The sequence below is a fragment of the Rhipicephalus microplus genome, chromosome 10, assembly GCF_043290135.1.
Source record: "Rhipicephalus microplus isolate Deutch F79 chromosome 10, USDA_Rmic, whole genome shotgun sequence".
NCBI lineage: Eukaryota > Metazoa > Arthropoda > Arachnida > Ixodida > Ixodidae > Rhipicephalus > Rhipicephalus microplus.
This window is the reverse complement of record NC_134709.1, coordinates 56,122,070-56,142,412: the sequence shown is the minus strand read 5'-3', so window position 1 is coordinate 56,142,412 and position 20,343 is coordinate 56,122,070. Positions and strand designations below refer to the sequence as shown.

The 20,343-nt window shown below is 42.8% G+C and overlaps 2 protein-coding genes across 9 annotated transcripts; one reads left to right on the top strand and one right to left on the bottom strand.

The window, feature by feature from the left end:
- Positions 1-5,453: 5,453 nt before the first annotated feature.
- Positions 5,454-9,414, bottom strand: LOC119180078 (uncharacterized). Its single transcript, XM_075874641.1, has 3 exons — positions 8,362-9,414; positions 7,587-7,792; positions 5,454-5,547 (listed from the first exon to the last, which is right to left on the bottom strand). The coding sequence occupies exons 1-3, from the start codon at positions 9,412-9,414 to the stop codon at positions 5,454-5,456; spliced, it is 1,353 nt and encodes a 450-aa protein (XP_075730756.1).
- A 296-nt stretch (positions 9,415-9,710) lies between these two features.
- Positions 9,711-13,912, top strand: LOC119180079 (uncharacterized). Of its 8 annotated transcripts, XM_037431221.2 has the most exons (12): positions 9,856-10,057; positions 10,119-10,222; positions 10,348-10,461; positions 10,568-10,754; positions 10,870-10,959; positions 11,550-11,585; positions 11,646-11,681; positions 11,751-11,783; positions 11,847-11,885; positions 11,968-11,999; positions 13,378-13,597; positions 13,670-13,912. In XM_037431221.2, exons 1-12 carry the CDS (start codon positions 9,856-9,858, stop codon positions 13,795-13,797), a joined length of 1,221 nt encoding a protein of 406 aa, XP_037287118.1. In that variant the 3' UTR covers positions 13,798-13,912. The 8 variants fall into 8 exon arrangements, with proteins under 8 accessions (XP_037287119.1, XP_075731799.1, XP_037287118.1 ...); XM_037431222.2 differs by lacking the exon at positions 11,550-11,585 and having other exon boundaries at positions 9,711-10,057; XM_075875683.1 differs by lacking the exon at positions 11,847-11,885.
- The last annotated feature ends 6,431 nt before the right edge of the window (positions 13,913-20,343 follow it).

The window sequence follows — 20,343 nt, the reverse complement described above, 5'->3', positions numbered from 1 at the left end:
AGAAGCTTTCAACTGAAGCGTCATCATGGCTGGATGTAGGCGCGTAAGCCTGTACTACCTTCATCTTGTATCTTTTATTCAGTTTAATTATGATACCTACCACCCTTTCATTAATGCTATAGTATTCCTCTATGTTGCCAGCTATGTTTCTGTGAATTAGGAACCCCACTCCCAGTTCTCTTCTGTCTGCCAAGCCCCTGTAGCAAAGGACGTGCCCATTCTGTAGCACCGTATAGGCCTTATCTGTCCTCCTAACCTCACTGAGCCCTATTATACCCCATTTAACACCCTCTAGCTCCTCGAATAGTACAGCTAGACTTCCTTCACTAGATAAGGTTCTAGCATTAAACGTTGCCAACGTGGCGATGGCGTAGTGGTTAGAGCATCCGCCTCGCATGCAAGAGGTCCGTGGTTCAAATCCCGGTACCACGCAGTTCCCAACCGGATTAAAAAAAAAATCCGCGTGGTGATGGAACTGCATTAAGAGGCCTGGGGTGCGGCTTCACCGGCAAACACCGCCGAGAACGCACCCCCTCACCAGAGAAGGATTGGCCACCCTGGTGCAGTATCTGGCCACTACCTCCCACATGCTTACGTCAAATAACTCACGGCCCTCAGTCCCCAGCAGCAGCGAAGCAACTGACCACGGCGGCGGTCAGATCTGCAAAGCAGCAGAGGGTGCTAAGAATCTCTGGATCCGGACAGGCTGCCATTGGAACCCAAATGTTTCATACTGTGCCTAATAGAAACATATGGTACGTGTTGACGCTCTCGCATCGAGGCTACCGCATCTGACAGCCTTCCAAGCCACGCTAGTTCGTGAACGGGAATGCAAGTGCCAGTGGCGAGCGAATCCTGCAAAAACGCCGCCGAGCTAGCTGGCGATGTCAAACGCTTGCAACAATGCCACACCGAACAATGAATGCGTGGTTCTTGAAGAAGAGAAGAAAGGCACCCAATTTATTTTGGCCCATAGCCTTCGCTGGCAAAGGTCATCGAAAAACAATAGTCTTCTAGTCTTCTCTCTGGAGACAGAGAGAGAGAAAAAAATGAAATATTTATTTGAGGTTAGGTGCAATACGATCGATGAGTAGGCACTGCATGAAATATGGCGCCATCTAGCAGCTATCTGAATAAACAGTTTTCTAGAACGCAAAGCCACTGGTAGGTGGCAGCACCACGTATGATGATGATGATGATCCTTGACACTCTGGCGCACACCCACAAAGGGGGATCGGCCAAGAACCGGGCGGCAGGATCTTAACTAAAAGGCTAATGGTTTTTCAAAGAAAACGTAATTTTGGGCTAAAAAAATATAGAAAGGAAAGCCGAAAATCGAAAAAGGAGTATATCTGAGCAGGGAGTGATGCAGGCCATCAGATGCGATTTGAGACAGAGGTAATGGTGGGTCTATATATATATATATATATATATATACACATATATATATATACATATACATACACATACATATATATATATATATATATATATATATACATATATATACACATACATATACATACACACACACACATATATATATATATACATATATAGGCAGATTAACATGGCAATCGCTTTGTTTCAATTATGTATTCAAATACCGCAGAGCAGACGTCCCTGTGGCTATAACCGAATTTAATGCTGCCAAACGACAAAATTACTGCCACATTTAATTCTAATCCCAATTTTTCAAGTGGAGCTACCAGGTATCTTTTCCGCTGATGAGAATACCGGCGACAGAACAAAAAGAAGTGATCTATCGTTTCCATTTTTTGGCAAGTCTGACATAAAGGTGACGCCTTTAGACCAACTTTATGCAAATAATAATTCAGTTGAGGAATTCTGCAACGCAATCTTGTAAAAGTAACTTCCAAGTGCCGTGTTGCACACCACTGTCTATTCCAGCGGCATCTTAGATGTGCGAAATCTCGATATTTATCCAATGAGTAGCAGTCGTATTCACGCAAACAGAGGTTTCTAAACCTTATTGCTGTCGCGTAAGCCGTATCAGGCAAAATCGGGATAATGGGACCGCTAAGAGATACTGTGGCTAGTGCATCCGCCATCTCATTGAGATATATGCCACGATGACCTGGTACCCATAAGAGCTGCAGTTTTTTCAAGTTTGTCGGTATGAGTTGTCGAAACATGTGCATAAGTGTTAAGTTGGCTCCTGAAGACAGAGCAGCACATACTGAAAAAGAATCTGTAATTACGACTGCTTCCGATTCGCCCAAAGGAAGTTTCCGTAGTGCCAGTACAATAGCAAATAATTCTGCCATGAATATTGGTGTGTAATCTGGGAGTCTAACCGAAAAGGACCAGTCAAGGGAACGTGAGAAGATACCTGCCCCAGCCTTTTCATTTGATACGGATGCATCGGTCGCAATTATGTTGTTCAAGTTCAAATGCGCCAAGTAATCCTGCAGCCGATCATTTAAATATTGAAATGGCATTTGCTTTGCGTTAGAGAGAAATATTCTCAAATTCTATCATAAGATCTAAGTTAACGTCTCTTGTTGTGAAAATATGTTTTATTTTGACGTTCAGTGGTTCTAGCAGCGCTTGAACGAACAAGATCTGTGGGCAGTGGAATCGTGACCACCAAGTTTCAAAAAATAAACTTGGTTCTTTAATAAAAGCATAAAAGGATGCTCTCTGGGGCACAGCGTATAGTTTTAAAAATGTTTGGATAGTAAGCATTTTGAATCTATTTAACAATGACGGTAGACGCGCTTCCATGTATAGCACGTTGTTAGCAACAAACTTGGGCAGTCCAAGGCACAGTCGTAAGGCCTCCCTTTCTAATAGTATTAGCGGTCTCATTTTATATGTCGCACTGCCCGAAAATAAGACGCAGCCGAATTCCATGATAGGACGAATGTACATTTTATAGACCATTACCAATGTATTTCTTCGCAACCCCCTTTTTATGTTGCTGAGCTTGCGTAACCACCCCATGGCTCGTGTTGCTTTGGACGCAATGTGATCGATGTGGCTTTTCCAATTTAACGAGCTGTTATATATGATGCCTAAGTATTTAAGTGAATCCACCTGGGGAATCTGCTCTGTGCCATACATCAAGGAGATGTTAACAGGATCCCTGAACGAGAACGCTAGAAGCGCGCTTTTGTTTACATTTAGAGACATTCCAATTTTTTGAAGCCATTCCTCTATCATGTTTAGGTAATTCTGTAATGTCTGATAAAGTAATTGCAGATCACTGTTTGTCGCAAAGAAAGCAATGTCATCTGCGTAAAGATATAAATGAATATCGCTATGTGTTGGAATCGAACTGAGGAAGATGTTAAACAACACCGGTGAGAGCACTGCACCTTGTGGTACGCCACGGTATTGTCGATATCTGTTAGAAAAACAACCCCTTTGAAAGCAATAAAACTCTCTCTCCCTTAAAAACTCTGCTACCCATGATGTCATGTATTTTGGTAAATGTGACCTTTCCATCTGCTCTATTAGTATTTTATGCTCCACTTTGTCATACGCCTTGGCCAAATCCAGAGTAACTAATGCACAATACTCTCTTCTACGCCTAGCCAACTGTATACGACTCTCCAAATCCGCGTGCGCACACCATATGGAGCATCCCGATTTAAAACCAATTTGACTGGGGTTCAATATTGATTTCTCCTCAATGTATTTTATCACACGTGCATTCAAAACTCTTTCAGTTAGTTTAACCAAATTAGATGTAAGAGAAATTGGCCTCACATTGTCAAGTGTATACCCAAGCCCCTGTTTTTTAAGTATCGGAATTATTTTGGAAAGTTTCCAATCCGCCGGTATCCAAGAAGTTTTCAAAGAGTAATTAACCATATTACAGAGTTCATGTGGGGAAATGTCATATAGTACTTTTATCATTGCTGAAGTTACTCCATCTGGTCCAGGTGCTGTAGGAGGTAAGTGCCTCACTACACCCGCTAGTTCCGCTAATGTCACCTCGTTGAACTCCTCCCCTGCAATTGGCTTTACTATGTGTCTTGGCATTGTTGATCTGAATGTTTCTTCTAATCCTTTAGCAACATTTTCTAAGATTTCAGTGAGCTCGCTAGGCGATAGAATTGAAGAATCAGTATTGTCTGATGGTGGTATCATTTTTCTGGAACGCAAAAATCTAAAAAGCGCCTTTCTGTTGTATGGTTTTGAAAGATAGCTAAATTTGTTAGTGTCATAGTCATCTTTTGCTTTGCGTACTGTGCGTTTAAAATCTGCTGCCACGTATTTATAGTCACACCAGTTTTTTGGGCATTGGTTGTGGATAAGTTGCTTCCACGCCGCTTTTCGTTTTCTATACCCCCTTGTACAATCAGCGTTCCACCATGGGCTAAACGACCCGCCTGTGCCTGAAGTTATTGAAAAAGTTGACTTTTTTATTGCTCTTTTCAGTACCGCACACAGACTCATAGCCCGAATGTCTTCCTGCATGTCCTTGCGAAGAACCAAAGTGGGCTTCAAGTCTTTTTGTAAGCGCTCATAATTTACAAACGAGCCAATTTTACCAGTTAAAAATATTCCGGGAAAGTTAATATCAAAGCTAATAGGAAGGTGGTCACTGTTTGTTGCGCAATCTAATGTTTTCCACGACGAAATGTTTAGTGAGGAGCTGCAAAAGGTCAGATCTATCGCCGACTTTGATTGTCTCCTAATAAACGTAACAGTGGGGAAATTTGCACAAGATAAGTTATTATCAACAGTCCATTCCCACAAGCGTCTTCCATTTACATCAGTCTTGAAACCCCAAGACACGTGGTGTGAATTAAAGTCACCAGTTAATATTACATCCTTCCTGCAGGAAGCTAACATTGCATCTGAGCATCTTGTGTCCTGTACTCCTACCGGAAAGTATGCGTTAACAAAAGAAAAAGGGGAACAGCCTGGCAGAGTGATGTCTAATACCATAATTTCATAGTTAGAATCCATGCACAGGTAGTTAATCTTCGCTCTATGACTAAATTTAGTTGATATAAAAATGGCAAGTCCACCACCTCTGCTAGGTCTGTCTAAACGAAATAAGCGATAATTTTTTAGGTAAAATTTTTGTCCGTTTGTAAGCCAAGTTTCTTGTAAAGTAATAATATCTGGGGAAATTTGCGAAGAAATACACAATAAATCTGTGGTAGCCGACCCTATTGATCGACAATTCCACTGTAATACTTTTAAGGAGCCTATTTTGATTCTATAAACCCGCCGCAGAGACTGCTTGATCCAAAAGATCTTTCTTCAAAAAGTCTTTTTTGGAGAGGTTCTCCAAAACGTCTTTCTTTGACAGGAACTTTTTAGATTTTGATTTCTGTGAAGACTTTTTCGATAGGGGAGATCTGGCGCGCTTCAAGAAATTATGAGATTCCGCATCCATATCTGTGAATTCATCAGTGTCATCTGATACGGTTTCTAGATCTGTCCGCAGTATCTTATTGGAGGGTCCTGCTTTAGGAGATGAGCATCGTGTAGAAGCTATCGGACTTTCTGTCCCGGCACAATTTGAAACCTCCAAATCCTGTGAAGTCTGATTTTTCATAGACACTGAAGCAATGATTTGGGTCAACTGAGATGTTAACAATTCAGCCACGACTCCAATAATACTGCTGGCAAGACGCTCCATCGCCTTTTCCGTTGCCTTCTCTACAGCCTCTGCTATATATTTTGCTAACGATGCATCCATAGCAGTGGTGTGTCGTGCTGTTACGCTTGCGTAACCTTTCGAGCGTTCTTGTAATTCAGTCACAGCTTCCCTCCGGGAGCAACGCCTGCGTTCCACAATTTCCAACAGCTTAACTTCTCGTTCTTTCGCCTCACAATCTGAAGAGTCTGCAGGATGCGCCTCATGACATAAACAGCACTTCTCTTCCGTCGAGTTGCACTTACGGCTGTCGTGATTTTCTCCGCATAGTCGACATCTGGCAGTTGATCTGCACCCTTTCACGCTGTGGCCATATCTCCAACAATTCAAGCACTGCAGTGGCTTAGGGGATAGAGGCTCTACCTTATAGATAAGAGGCCAAGCTTTAATTTCAGATGGTCTTATCGTTCCCGCAAAGGTTACTATGACCGATTCGGTAGGTGATTTTTTATTGTCAACCAGACGCGTGCACCTGTATACTGACACTGCACCTTCTACTGAAAATAACTCAAGAATTTCTGCAGGGGTCAGGCTCGTATCTACACCGCGGACTATGCCTTTCGAACATGCCAGATGCGCTGGAATAAACGGGCTCACCGGCTGTGCTGCAAATTCGGAACAGTTGAGAAGCTCTCGGACGCACTCCTGATCGGCAGAGCAGCACAAAATACCACCACGACCGAAATGCCGGACCTCAGTGATCTTTTGAAAGTGTGTTGTGGCTTTCCGAAGCTCCATTTGAATCATCTTCGGGTTCTTCATAGGTATCGTACCTCCATTGGTCGGTACCAAAGCCGCGGGGACGTTAATAACCCCACTGCAAAGAAAAGAATCAATTGGCCAATCCTTGACCGGTATAGATGCTAGCCAAGGAGAAGGCCCTTGGCCAGGCGAAGAAACCGACATCTAGATAGCCTGAGTCGCTTGAACTCAGAAAATCATATGGCACAAACCACAAACAACTGCCGACAAATCACTAAAACAACAAAGAAGCAAACGTTAAACTCAAGTGCAATGCCGCCGCCCGTCGTTCAAGCCGTTCCAACCCGTGAGCAGCAGCGCAGAACAGGATCAACGCGAACAGGAACAGGAACCAGGAACAGGAACTCAGGCAGCGAAAAAACGGATCCACGTCCAAACCAAATCGGGGCACCCACGCTGAATCCACGTATATTTAGTGAAGCGTAGGAAACATCTGCTTTTTCTTTCATAGACGTCAGACTTTGCCCAGACGGCGCTGCGAAAAACGCCGCCATCAGTGCCCCCACCGACGTGCCGCTCATAAATGGTAGTGCAAAGCGAGCCGTCCCCAAGTGAACGCGCATAGGCCCTCCTCTCTCGTTGGCCTTGAGGCGCTGTTTCCTGAAAATCAAGGACCTGGCAAGCGTCTGACCTCAATGCAAACTCGCTTCAAAACAGTAGGAAGCTCATTAAAACCGACTGTGAGCACAATGCGAAAAACGTTTCAGTTATTTCGGCGTGCTGCTACTGGCACATTAAGTGCAAGCGAGCAGCGCATGACATCGCGTCTCAGGAAAGCCCTCCGACGTTCGTTCTGTAACGTCTAAATGCGTTAAACTTGGGCATACATATGATGCCAAAGGGATGAAGTGCAAACACGAGCAATCTATCTTGAGATCAGTCGTACGAAGCTCGCTTTATCCGGCACGAATGGCCCTGACGATTTTCGTCTTTGCAGTTGCCTTCTCCATCGATCTCGCGCTTCCTGTTCTGTTGACGGTTGTCTTCCGTTTGTATATACTGCAAACGGGGATACATGCGTGTCCACTTTCTCGGTGTACAACCAATTGCTAAACCGAGGCCTCCGAGATAGCTCCGGATATCGCGGAGACCAACGTTATTAAAACCAACGTTATAAAATTAGGTAATCGCGGAGACCAACGTTATAAAATTAAGTAGGATGTAATAATAATGCACAAACCAAATTTCAGTAACAAAATAGTGATTGTGAAGCTGATATCCAGGATGTAGTCTGTCAGATATTTTTGTACACAAGTCAGTTTGCTTACCTTCAATGCATTTGCCAGGGTGCAAACACCAGCCACACCCAAAGTATCCATTATACTGGACTGTGTTCTGCATCAGAGCCCTGGCTGGAGCATCGGCTACAGCAGCGAAACAATAGACCTGTAATGTAACAAAAAGAATATAGTTTTAATGAAGAAATGGGACAGTGCTATATTGGTTTTCAAATTCAATCATACTCAAGTCTGGTCGGGATAAGATTTCTCGGTCCCGATTGCCTACTTTGTGCAAGCAGTAGAATGAGGCTAATCGTGGTGTAGAATGTCAATCTGAATCTGGCACAATTGTGAGTTCAAGTGGCTGTGCGACAGTGGTATTAAACTTGGCTCAAATGCTTGTGTGTTGACAATATGTATTTTTAAAGCAGTACCATTATTTGTTGTAACATAATTTTAAAAGAATTATAGTTAAATCAGGCACTTCACCAAAAGTCAAGAATATTTCGTGCATTGCTCAGTTTTTAAAGCGTTATATAGCAGTTAAATTAGACTAAAATGAAAGCTTTTTCATGAAGCCAAAAAAAACTAGTATCACTACAGTAGTAAGTTTTCATTTGCCTTCTCTTTTGCTGTTTCTTTTTTTAGTTTTTGGTTAAGGAATATTGCGGAAGGACACAATATGCAACTAAGTTTGCTAGGAGGAGACTACGCAATGAAATAGAAGTGGCTCACTTTTGATTGAAAGGTCTCTCCATCACATGTCCACTCGATACCACTCCTGGTAAGCGAGTCCATTTGCTTCGTGAATGCCTCCAACACCAATGTCATGTCTGGGTGGCACTGTCCATACCACAGTGTAGCAACAGTAACATTTTTCAAACGCAATCCGGGCGGCAACTCATTAATTGTCGTCTGCACGGGCCATATCGAAAACTTGGATGAGTTGAACACAGGACTACCATCCGAGTTTATGGTCAATGTGATGTCCATAGCGCCAAGACCCAGTTCTTTTCTTTGGTGCAGATACAAACTTCCGTCTGTAAAGTCTGTCATAGAGGCGGCGTGTGAACGATGTGCAAGTGCATTTAAAGAGTTTTTAAGTGACCTGGAAGTATCTTGAGACGAAAGAATTGAAGAAATCTGTTGCCCCATGGGAAGGGTCACAAAAAAACTTCCTTGCGCAGTAAGGGTATCTCCACTGTACAACTGTTGGCATTGTGTACATGTTGCATTGAATTCTTTTCTTTTCTTAAGGTCCCCGTCACATTCGCCGAGAAGGCAAATGCAGTTGGGACAATAGAAATGAAAGCCCATGCTATCAGTGGAGACTCCCGCAAATTTCTTAAACAGAAACTTCGTGTCAGGGAGATCCTTTCTTTTCATTAAAAAACTGACTAGTTTCATCAGGTGTTCTACCTGTGTCCACGCCAGGCCAAAGTTAACAGCAAAGTCCATGACTAGGGTCACGATGTCTTCAGCAGATAAATCGGAGTCAAAGGAGCCATCAGTTTCACGATCATCCTCCTTTGCGTTCTCTGCCAGGGCTTCCTCATCGTCGCTCGGTCCCGACTCTTCGCACTCGTCGACTTCATCGTTTGCCCAGACGCGAACTGGCGAATTATCAGCAGGTTCATCTGCAGCAGCATTACCATCAGACATCACGTTTTCCACTTGGCTAGTGTCAGTCGCGAGGCGAGACGCCCTGTACCGCGTTGATCTGGGCAGCTCTTTCCCATCGAAGGATGGCTCTAGATATAACTTCCGTCGTTTAGGCGTCCGGGACATGTTAGCGGTACAGAATGTACACTTCGAACTGTGGTAAAATGCCTTCAGTCTAATAAAAAAAATACAAATCGATATGTATTAGCGTGCGCTTGAGTGGAAATCTTTCGATCCACGAAAGCGCAAACGCCATGCAAACGACTTGAGATCTGGATTCAGTCGGCTTTGTAACGGCTTAGCAATGAAGTGAATAATAGGTAATATATTTTTATTTGCATTTCTAGCACCGAACGTTACAGGTTTTTTATTTATATATAGGCCGTTTCTTTAACAACGTTATTTATGAATTTGTACGCGTTTAAATTCAGGCCAGGCCAAGCAGTTTTGGCTTGGTTGGTTGAGCTGAGCGAAGCCGGGCCAAGCTGAGTACAATCCACTTTGTGTCAGGCCCGCGTTACCCACGTGCGCGCTGAGCCCGTTGACTGTCATATTTGGTTCGATATAATGTTCGCGCTAGTTCGCTTTCTAGATAGTGACCATGCACATGACACTCGTAGATATGTTGTGCGAGTGGAGGATATCCATGATTTTCATCCGAAGCACGAGACGGATTTCGATGGCAAGGCAGTGTATGTCGTTCACTGGGAGGATGAAGCAAACGGTGACGACACGGGTGAATATAAAGCCCAGATACTTCGACTTGGCGGTAAGTGCATCCATCTACCCTGATCTACGCGTTAGTCTAATATCCACACTTGCACTTTCAGCCACAGAGAAAGAAGCTCGGGAATCGCCAAAAAGAATTCCGATCCCTAAAATTGCAGTTGAGGAAGGCTCGGACGTTGAAGGAGCTGTGACCAAGAAGGCCACTGTAAGTGCGCACTTGTTCATTCGCAAATCTTTTTTTTTTTAGGTGTTTCTCTTTTTTTTCGAATCTATTAAGGAAGTGCGAATTATTTTAAGATATTGGGAGTATGTCTAATCCAAAATTTGCAGGCTGCAAGAATGAAAAAAACAGCTGTCAACCGAACTGCAGCAAAAAAAGACCGGTACGAGCAGATCTTGAAAAAGCAGATGAGCCACGCTCTCCGACAGAACTCGGAACAAACTGTGAGCGTGTATTAACTATATAATACCCGATTTCCTTAAACTTCTTTTCTTCTTTTCACTGTGAATAAGCTTCAGTGAAGCAAAAAAAAAAAAAATGTTTACGCAGCGAAAAACGCGACTGAGTTCATCATCAAGCTCGGATGACTCTCTCGTGTCCAGCTCAGAAGTAACAGAAGAGAAGAAAAAAACCAAATTTTGGAAAAAGAGATGCAAGGAGCTGCGGCAAGACAACATCTTCTTGCAAGAACAAGTTAGCTCACAGCAGGTGCTGTTAAACTCAAAATTTCTGAGGTGTAAGTACAATAATTATATATTGATTTTAGTTCTTAAAATGAGAAAGTTTTTTTATATGTTGATGACAACCTGTTAATTTCATAGCTAGTGAGCATTTCTTGAATATTTTGACAGTTGAAGACCTGCAGCACAGCAAAGAGGCTGACGTTGAGAGCTGCACTGTACAAGCTAGAAAGGAGACAGCAAAGGCCACAAGCAACCTAGGTGCATATTCATTTTTGTTATTAAATTTAGTGTTATTAGTTTCATACTACATAGAATTGACAATCATCTGTAGCATATAGCATAAGAGCACTTCTTGAGCTAGAGTACTTAAAGCAGTATTCCCTTCTCATGTAATGGATCAAGATGCATAATCGGTTACTTCATAATCACTAATTATTTTTCAGATTTACTTAAAGCACTTTGCAGTATACTATTTGCAGTCCAGTGAGTCAACAAAGCTTGTTCCTGCTGGGAAAGAATTCAAAGGATCATGCATGTTTGATGACTTTTGCCTTGAGACTTGCTAGGAAATGCAATGTTGCACTTCCTTAGCAAATGACATTTGACACAATGAAACACACAAGTAACCAGGATGTTCATGTATTGCTTCCATCACTGCATGAATTGTATGTGCAATAGTATTAAATATAAAATTAGCAAGTTTTGTAAATTGGTGTACTATGCACACAGATCTGATTTTTTTGCATGCATAAATGAAGTAAAATGATGCATGCCAAAAATTGCAAGAGGCTAGATTATTTTCTCAATACAGCCTTTGTAACTGATTTTAAAATTGCAAAAAAATGCAGTAAAGTCCATTCAAGAGACTGTGCCTGGGTCACCGAGTAAGTTGGAGGATGTTTGTCTATTCCTGTGAGATCTAAATTTTGGCTTTTTCACACCAGATGCTGGCAGTCTACACTCACGAAGTGCCATTGATGGTAAGGCTTTAGGTTTATTTCTATTGTATTGCTTACGTGTAATTATAACAATGCAAAATATTTATGCAGACTTCATAGAGGAACCTCCCACTTCGATGACTGGTGAGTTACAGGCTTATGTGTAGTATTTGTGTAAACATTTAGCTTTGCTCCTTGTGTTTCCAGCATGTGCAGCAAAAGAATCTGATGACCTGCCTAGTCCAAGTAGGCTTTTTTACTTGTGTGCTTCTATTGTAGGAAACTACTGAATTTCCATGTTTCACAAATTTGCAACATCTTTTTTCAGGGAAATGTTTTTCATATTTAGAAGATGGCTCTGTGAGTATATATTTTGCACTTTACCTGTGAAGTTCAAGCACACAATGAAATTAGCATAATGTTGCATTCTTTGAACATGATTGATGCAAATGGTCAAAAAGTAAATAATTTCAAATCTATACTGTAGATGCCAACATAAATTGTAGCATGTTATATGTTCACACCAGCAACTATGGTAGCTTGAATTAAATGTGTTTACATTCAGTAAATTGAGTGATTGCATCCCAACTAATTGTCACTTCATTACATTATACTTACATCTAGCTTCACAGCACTGATTTAGTTACAGCACTCATTTGTAATCTTAGTGACCATGATTTACTATTATCTTTGTGCACACAGCCTCTTTTCTAATATAATACTCCTATTGAGGACAGAACACACTATATTCAAAATTTGCAGATCCCTTCACATTGACATCCCGTATAATCATGTGATTTTGGGACATGAAACCCATGATATTATTATAAGCCGTGTGAAACAAACTGCCTGCCGAACAGCTCAGAGGTGCCTCCACAATAACGATGTGCAGCTACTTGGCATGTTGCCAATGACAGTGGTGCAAAACAGCAGCAGTTGTTGGTAAGTTTGTGAAATCTTCTGCAGTACATGTTACATTTTAGCTTCTAGAAAGTACAGGTGGCTTGTATACTTGCCCTTGTCAATTTCGGTAGCTAGATATATTACCAATACCACAGATAATTTGGACATTTAGAAACACTATATGAGGTGGCAAAAGCATGTGCATATCCGAATACAAATCGAATAGTGGCCCTGCGAATATTTTAATTCGTGAATTGAATATGTGCTCTTCAAATTCTCAAATACTGAAAGTCGGCAACACCTACATTATGGAACATGTAATAATTACATATGCCCTAAATTGTAGTATGCATTAATCATCATATATAGGTTGACATCTGGTGTGTATGTCTGCTAACAAAAAATTAAATACAGGGCTACCAAAAATATTGTTTAAAGTACCTGTATCTAGACCGCTGCTGTCTTTTTGCCAAAGTGGCGCGAAAATGCCTCCTCTCTCACGTGAATATCCGATAGCGTGCGGTGGCAAAGCCAAGGAGCATTTCAAATCTCTTACATAGTCCGGTGCTCACCAGCTGGTAAGCATACAATAAACTGCAGTGATGCAAGGCTGCCCCCCCCCCTTCCCCACACAACCTGTTTCACAAGTCAAGTAAACAAAAAAAGAAACCATGCTCATTACCACATTCAGAAAAAAATTATATTGCACAAAAACTTGTAATAATAAAATTTTTGCTATTCAATATTTGTACGCCTGCTAAGTTGAACTTCTTTGTCAGCCAATAATAATTACAGGAACAAGATGTTGCATCGCTCTCTTCCTTGATATTTACAGTTTCATCTTCAAAAGGGCATCTGCCTGACGCCTATTCAGGCAAAAAGAATTCTGTCTCACAAGAAGGCAAGGCTGGTGGTGAAGGAAACGGCACAAGCCATATGGTCCCAGAAAGGGCTAGCGTCACGCAGTGTTAAAGGTGGCGTAGCTCCAGGAAGAAGGAACCTCGGCGAGGTTGCAAAGCCTGCGCTGACACCTGAAAAGGTCGCGGTTCTGGAAGGTTGGTCTGCTGTGTATATGTGCTAAATCTATCCTGAGAAGTGCACGTAACATGTCACCTGTTCTTTTACAGAAACACTCAACCATTGGTCGCATGTGACAGGCGCCGACTCGTCCATTGCAGCCCGAAACTTGACCAGCATACTAACTGAAAAAATTCAGGATTGCATCAAGGCAGAGCGACGAAAACCTCCACAGTAAATGTACTGCGAAATGCATTCAATCCATAGATAACCCAACGAAGACCAAAGACTAGGGCTGTGCAATGTTTTTTCTGCATTAATAAATAGAATCGTCTCATATACACTCAACATAAGTCCTTTGGAGTCTTTCATGTGCTTAGAATGCTCATTTGCACGTTCAAAGTTAAGAACATCTCAACTGGGAATGCGTTCTAACTGGTCCCAGTTGTCAACTGGGAATGCATTCTCAACTGGTCCCAGTTGCCAACTGGGAATAGGTTCCCAACTGGTCCCAGTTGCCAACTGGGAATAGATTCCCAACTGGGAATAGATTCCCAACTGGGAAAAATTCCCAACTGGAAAAGTGTTCCTTAAACCAGTTCAACTGGGACCAGTTGAAACCAGTTAGATTCCCAGTTACAGATTTTCACCTGGGCGGCAAGGAAAAAAAGTACTTAATGTTGTCACGATAATTTTACGATTTACCTGTTTGACGTGCGTGCTCACATTTGATAGATAAAGCCGGAACTTAGAGCCTTGAAAGCCCTCAGACGTAAAGCTGTGGAGCTTCAGGTTACTGGGGATCGCAGCGTGTGCGATGTTTATCGTGCGCGCCACCTGTCTACTGCTGCACGATGCGCACCGCGGCCAGAGGCTCTGTTAACCTTTCAAATCAAATTTACTATGGTTCCCTTTGATATCAAAGCTACTCAAAACAATAACAACAGACCTACATTATCACACATTCTCATCCGACTGGCTGCGGGAATTCCCTTGCTCACAACGTTTGCGACGGCCCGTATCCAGCGCCCTCACTTTTCTGCATTGCGAGAGCTGCGGATATCGGCAAAACTGAAGTCCTTTACCTCCTTAGTAATTCACTACGCAACAGTAGCGTCGACCGGGGTCCTTTTTTTTTTTTTTTGTAGAGCGTGGAGCTGTTGCGTCTGATCTTGTTTTCACCGTGTTTCTGTATAGTGAACCAGCAAGCACATCACGGCGGTTCGCTGACGCGTCTGACTAGCGGAGAAGAACTTGTAGCTCCTTTTCTAAGAGTTCAATGCTCAGATACGCCTAGTATTTAGCTCAATCACTGTTTCTTATGCTATAGTTGACCTGGCTGCGCCGCTAACTGTGCAAGGGTGTCGGGCTTTGCATTACTCAAAACTGCGTCGACAGGTGGCGCTGCATGTCCGCGAAACTCCAAAGTCGGACGTCTATAGCGTTGTTTTGACAGCGCCGCATAATAAGCACTGCCAACTAGAGAATTAAGTATCTATGTATTTTAAAAATACTTTAACACACTACATAATACTTACGTCTTGATGTTGCACACAAATGTAATATTTTCTTTTTGATTGACAATATTCACTAGTGTGAACGCAACCAGGCGATAAAGATGAGTGGTCACACACGCTCAGACAGGGGTGTCACCTCTCTCTCTCTACCTCTCTCTCTTTCTCTCAAACACACACACACGCACACACACACGCACGCCCGCATGTGTGGGTCGTGATCTTGACGGTTGACTTACAATAATAGCGATCGATCCTCCTGCTTCGCCCTCTCATAATTGTTCATTTGTTGAGATGCCGTAGTATTTTTTCATATGAAATTCCGATATGACGCTACACAGCGACGGAATTTTCCTGCGTGCTTGGCGCACTCACTTTCGATATTGCATTGTTTGGGGCCATCGATCCTTAGCACTAAATGTCACAAGTTACGTGTTTCTGGCTTACAACTGCACTCTAGTTTATGAATAAAAAGTTAATTGTTGAGCATTATAAATTTCTAATAACTCGGCGAATTATTTCCGCCTCGACGTAGAGTTCGTAGATTGGGCAGCAGCTTGGACTAGTTGATGTAAAACTAATTGAAAACGAGGACACAGAGACAAACAAGGACGTTCATTTGCGAAGAAGAGAGGTGCCCAGTCGTTATAGCATTCTGAAATATTTAATTTCTGTTTTGTAACTCACACGTACCTTGTATTACGTCATATACAGTGGCCGTAGACTTGAAACAGGTGAACTTTAGCCTGCTTACATATCTATGACAATTAATTCTTCCGAGGAAATAAAAACAAACTAACACGAACTATGTGGGCGAAAGTGTACTGGCGTAGCAGTACGCCTTGGCTTCCGAGAACGTTTACAAAGGGCGAGCTATTTCCCAATGGAAGATCGAATCTCTTTAGTCCTAACGTAGAGCTACATGCCTTCGGCCATTGGATGGCCTATCGGATTGTACGCTGCAAGCCGGAAGACAGGATCGCACTAAGTCCAGAACTGATTAGAAGCGATTTTGGGTTGTAGCCAACTGACGCGTGGGGAGTCTTTGATGGTCTACGGGCTCCTTGCGAAGCCGTCGAGTATTTACTCCGTGATCAACAATGGGCCACGTGGGCACCTAGCTAACATGGACCACCTCAGCCAGCGACAACGACGCCCAGGGTTGTTGCCTCCCATCACAAAAGCCGGACACCGTTGGTGTCTCCGTCTCTTAGCTGGTTCGGTAGGTAGGGTTATTCGGTACGTTTATACTTCACTGTGCAGGCAAGCACAGTTAAAAGAGGTACTTTTCTGCAGTGACGTTTCTGTAAGCATGCCAGAGTGATTCAGTGCTCCCCACCTTGGCGCAGTGTAACAGTTTTGAATTCTTGCTAGCGGACTCGCAATCAGACGACAGTGGCTGGTAAACAAAAAACGCTGGTGTATTAGAATATAAAAGGCTAGAGGAAAAAAAAAACATTCGACCAAGCTGGCAACCATAATAGTACCTTGATAGAAAGGGACTCACGTTTATTCATTACCCTTACATGTCTTCATCCGTCACGTATACTTCCACGGTTCTTGGCATGTATCTTTCCTTTATAGAATCGATTAATGAATTTTGAGCCTGTGGTGTAGCATGCCCGAAACTCTTCCAGAGTCGCAAGGATTCCCCCAGCAGTGTTCTGTGATTGTGACGTAAATATTTTTATAAGCAAAAAGGATTAATTACGTGACTGCATGTGCTAAGTGTTGCGCTTCTGGGAGCAAGGTCACAGGTTCCAATCAACAATGCGAAGTTCGCAGTAATATGATAACACCTAAACACCTTCGCGACTAAAGAAAACAATGCATTAACTTTCCCAAGTCACCCAGAACATTTTTTCCGCAAATTTCCGGTTTGTTTTTCTGAATAAAGTGCTACCAATTTTTTATTGAAATAACCTTTTTTTTATTTTTGTAGTTGAGTAAAGAGACAGCGCATGCACCATATCAGAGGCGGCAATGTTATGAAAGGCGACCTAAAGGAGGACGACGAGGAAATGTAAACTGTATTGAAAACAGACATATGGGGCTATTCGCATCAAAAGACACAACTACATGAGATATAGGAATCATTGGTTTAGTGTGGACCAATTGTTTGTGGGTGACGTATTACCCGTCATGGGGCTGACGCGCTGGAGTTTTGAGCACTGTGGCGGAGCCTGGTTGGGTAGTCCAGAACGGATGGCTAGCGGTGAGTTGCATAGTTTTCGCTTGATTCGTAGTTCTCGCTTGCATTGGCTTGTCAGAAAACGAGGTTGCTTTTCCATGGAATGATTGCACGAGCAATGAACATGTCTTTTTGTGATGATGCTCATTTTTCATTGCTCGTTGACTTGTCATTTTTGTTTCTTCTTTTCGATTCAAATGCACATGTGCATAATGCGTTGTTTGGCGAATAAACTTCGGTTTGAATCGGCGCTGTTGAATGCGTCCTTCCCGGCCTGGTCTTTCGCACTGTTTCCCTCCATCGTGTCATACCAACATGCCCAAGCAATCATTTTAGTTGGTTTGCGCGTTTTATTTACTTTTTATTCCCTCTCTAAAACATTACTTAGAACATAAGCAGGAACTTCCCCGCTGTTGCTGCACAGCCTGGCACGGTTGGCGAGCGAAATTCAATTTCATGGATTTGTGACTGGACCAAGGTACTGCGAAGGACAACTCCCAGTCCGCATCGCTGCACAGGAGGCTGTGAGGTGACAGGGGGCGTTCCAGAGCGTGTGAACTAAGGCAAAAGTAAATCTCATTACAGGCTCCGCAGCTTAGACGGATGTCTGTAGAAATACGACCAAGACATTCCCGCGAAGGTAGGGAAGCAGTCCGAATCGTTTCTGTGAAAATGACTGCGATTAATCTTGTTTTGGGCATGATGATAGGTCCCTGTGCTAGACCGACAATGAGAGGTTGAATTTATTACGGTCGCCATAATACCTCCACGCCGACGCAGCTTGTAAGATCTCGCGCAATATCATTGAGGTTGGCAATATTGCGATGGTTATGGGCGAGCTAGTAGCCAATATATGTGTTAACCGAGATTGTTTTTCGGGGAAGTGATCCGTGAGGCCAGTTTCGAGCACTCCTACTTCAGGTGGATCAAAAATATTCGACAATGCATGATTGATTGGAGCACTGGAACCACAGGGAACAAAGCGAGTATGAACACTATTAAGACATTCGTAATTAAAGGTACGAAAACAGTATGAATAACTGACCGACCTAGTTCGCAGATGAATCCAATAGGTTTGAGTTGATATCGCTCTTGATTACAACATTTTTATTTCTTGCGGATAACCTTGTCTTCATTGTTTCGAACGAACCACAAAAATAAGATCCGGAGGAAGAAGGTGATCAGTAAACGCAACCAAAAACAAAATTTCTGTTGACTATGTTCAGGAAGTTATTATGGAATTCCAACCAAACTGATTCACAATTCTGAATATTTAGCGTGAGGTCGTGTCTACCTACGTTTCTGCAGTTTATCAGGCAATATGTAGATAGCAGCTTCACCATGACTTCTTAACAGATGGTGGGCATGTTTAGATCTGTATGAAGGGGACCAGTACAGGTTTTTATCAACACCGCTAAGCCAGGTTTCTGATTTGATTGATATGTGGGGTTTAGCGTCCCAAAATCACCATACGAGTATGAAAGACGTTGTAGTGGTGAACTCCGGGAATTTGAACCACCCCGGGTTTCATTAACGGGCTCTCAAATCTGAGCACACAGACCTACAGCATTTTCACCTAAGCCAGGTTTTTGAGACAGCAATGGCAGGTACGAGTCGAAATCGGATTACTTAATTACCGCGAGATCTGATTCATCAGCTACACGGTACATTTTGGTTTTTTTTTCGACCTTGGTAGCTTTGATTTGGCTGCTGCTGATCCACAGAAGTGGTCATTTGTGTTGTTCTTTTCAAAGCCAGTGTCTTCAAGAAGAACGTCTTGTTTCCCGACGCCAAGCACTCATTCAGGTAGACAGTGCTCATAACGGAAGCTTTCACACCAGCGTCGCTTAGCTTTCTGTGCTTAACTGATGAATTGATTGATTGATATGTGGGGTTTAACGTCCCAAAACCACTATACGATTATGAGAGACGCCGTAGTGGAGGGCTCCGCAAATTTAGACCACCTGGGGTTCTTTAACGTGCACCCAAATCTGAGCACACGGGCCTACAACATTTCCGCCTTAACTGATGAATTCGTCCTTTTTGGTTCGTGAAAAGAACCAAGCTGTACGACATCTTTCTTGCCTCAAACGTCAGTGCGGACTCAGTGAGCGACAACAAAATCAGTGGCCGCTACCAGGAACCCAGCAGCCTTCTGCGTAAAATGGATGCTATGTGTAAGAAATGCATTCTTCTTGCCATTTGACTGGTGTTCGCTAGTGGTTAGGGTTCAGCTATGCTAGCATGTTTCTAACATAGCTGCTTTTCTCGTCACCAAGTATGTCAATTCCAGTGATCAATATTTGTTAGTCTTGCGGTGATAGCCCCACTTTTTTATCGCAATTTTATACCTGTAAATATATTATTACTACAAAACGTGTTCTTGATAGATCTCTCTTAGTAATCGAGGTTTTCAGCAAGCTACAGAAACACGTTACTGAAATGCGACACGGTTGCTTTCCGTGTGCGCGCACAATGGTCGCACATGCGCACTCGTCAGCCGGTTCCGTGTTGCCGCCTTTCCGTAACGTGTTTCCGTAGCTTGCTTTTTGAAAACCTCTACTGTCTTAATGGCACTGTTCGTTCTGCAACAGATATATAAACTGCAGAATTAAATGGGCTGCGACGTGGTGTGAAACTTATTGCTGGACTTAATAAATGCCCTTGCGAAGTATGAGCATCCCCGAAACAAAGAAAAAAGAAGTATTCGAATAACCTTATCGCTGTTATCTGTGTTGCGTAATACTTTTTCGTCTTTCTTCAGAAGTATCTCTAAAGTACCTCGTTACGTGAACGGAAACTATATCTCAGTATCTGTGTTTCAGACTTTCAACCCATGTATTCCAATATACAAATTCTGTAACTTCTTTCCGTGGGTATCTGCCCAAGCCTTGACACACGCACACACACACGCACATGTGTGTTGCCGGTGTTTCATCTATAGTTCCCTTGTGTTCCATTCCGTGGCTTTTGCCATGACTCGGCGATTATCGCCTGAAGTGGTAAATTTCTGTCACGGAAATGACGGCGAAAGAATTATTAAGGGTAATCAATAACTCGCAACAAAGAATCGTACAAC

Coding starts and splice junctions, on each gene's coding strand:
- LOC119180078 (XM_075874641.1), bottom strand. CDS start 9,414: ATGTCCCGGACGCCTAAACGACGGAAGTTATATCTAGAGCCATCCTTC. Junction 7,793..8,361: donor GAGAGACCTTTCAATCAAAA/GTGAGCCACTTC, acceptor GTTACATTACAG/GTCTATTGTTTCGCTGCTGT. Junction 5,548..7,586: donor TATTTTGTTACTGAAATTTG/GTTTGTGCATTA, acceptor TCATTGCTTCAG/TGTCTATGAAAAATCAGACT.
- LOC119180079 (XM_075875680.1), top strand. CDS start 9,856: ATGTTCGCGCTAGTTCGCTTTCTAGATAGTGACCATGCACATGACACT. Junction 11,586..11,645: donor GACTGTGCCTGGGTCACCGA/GTAAGTTGGAGG, acceptor TTTTCACACCAG/ATGCTGGCAGTCTACACTCA. Junction 11,784..11,846: donor ACCTCCCACTTCGATGACTG/GTGAGTTACAGG, acceptor TTGTGTTTCCAG/CATGTGCAGCAAAAGAATCT.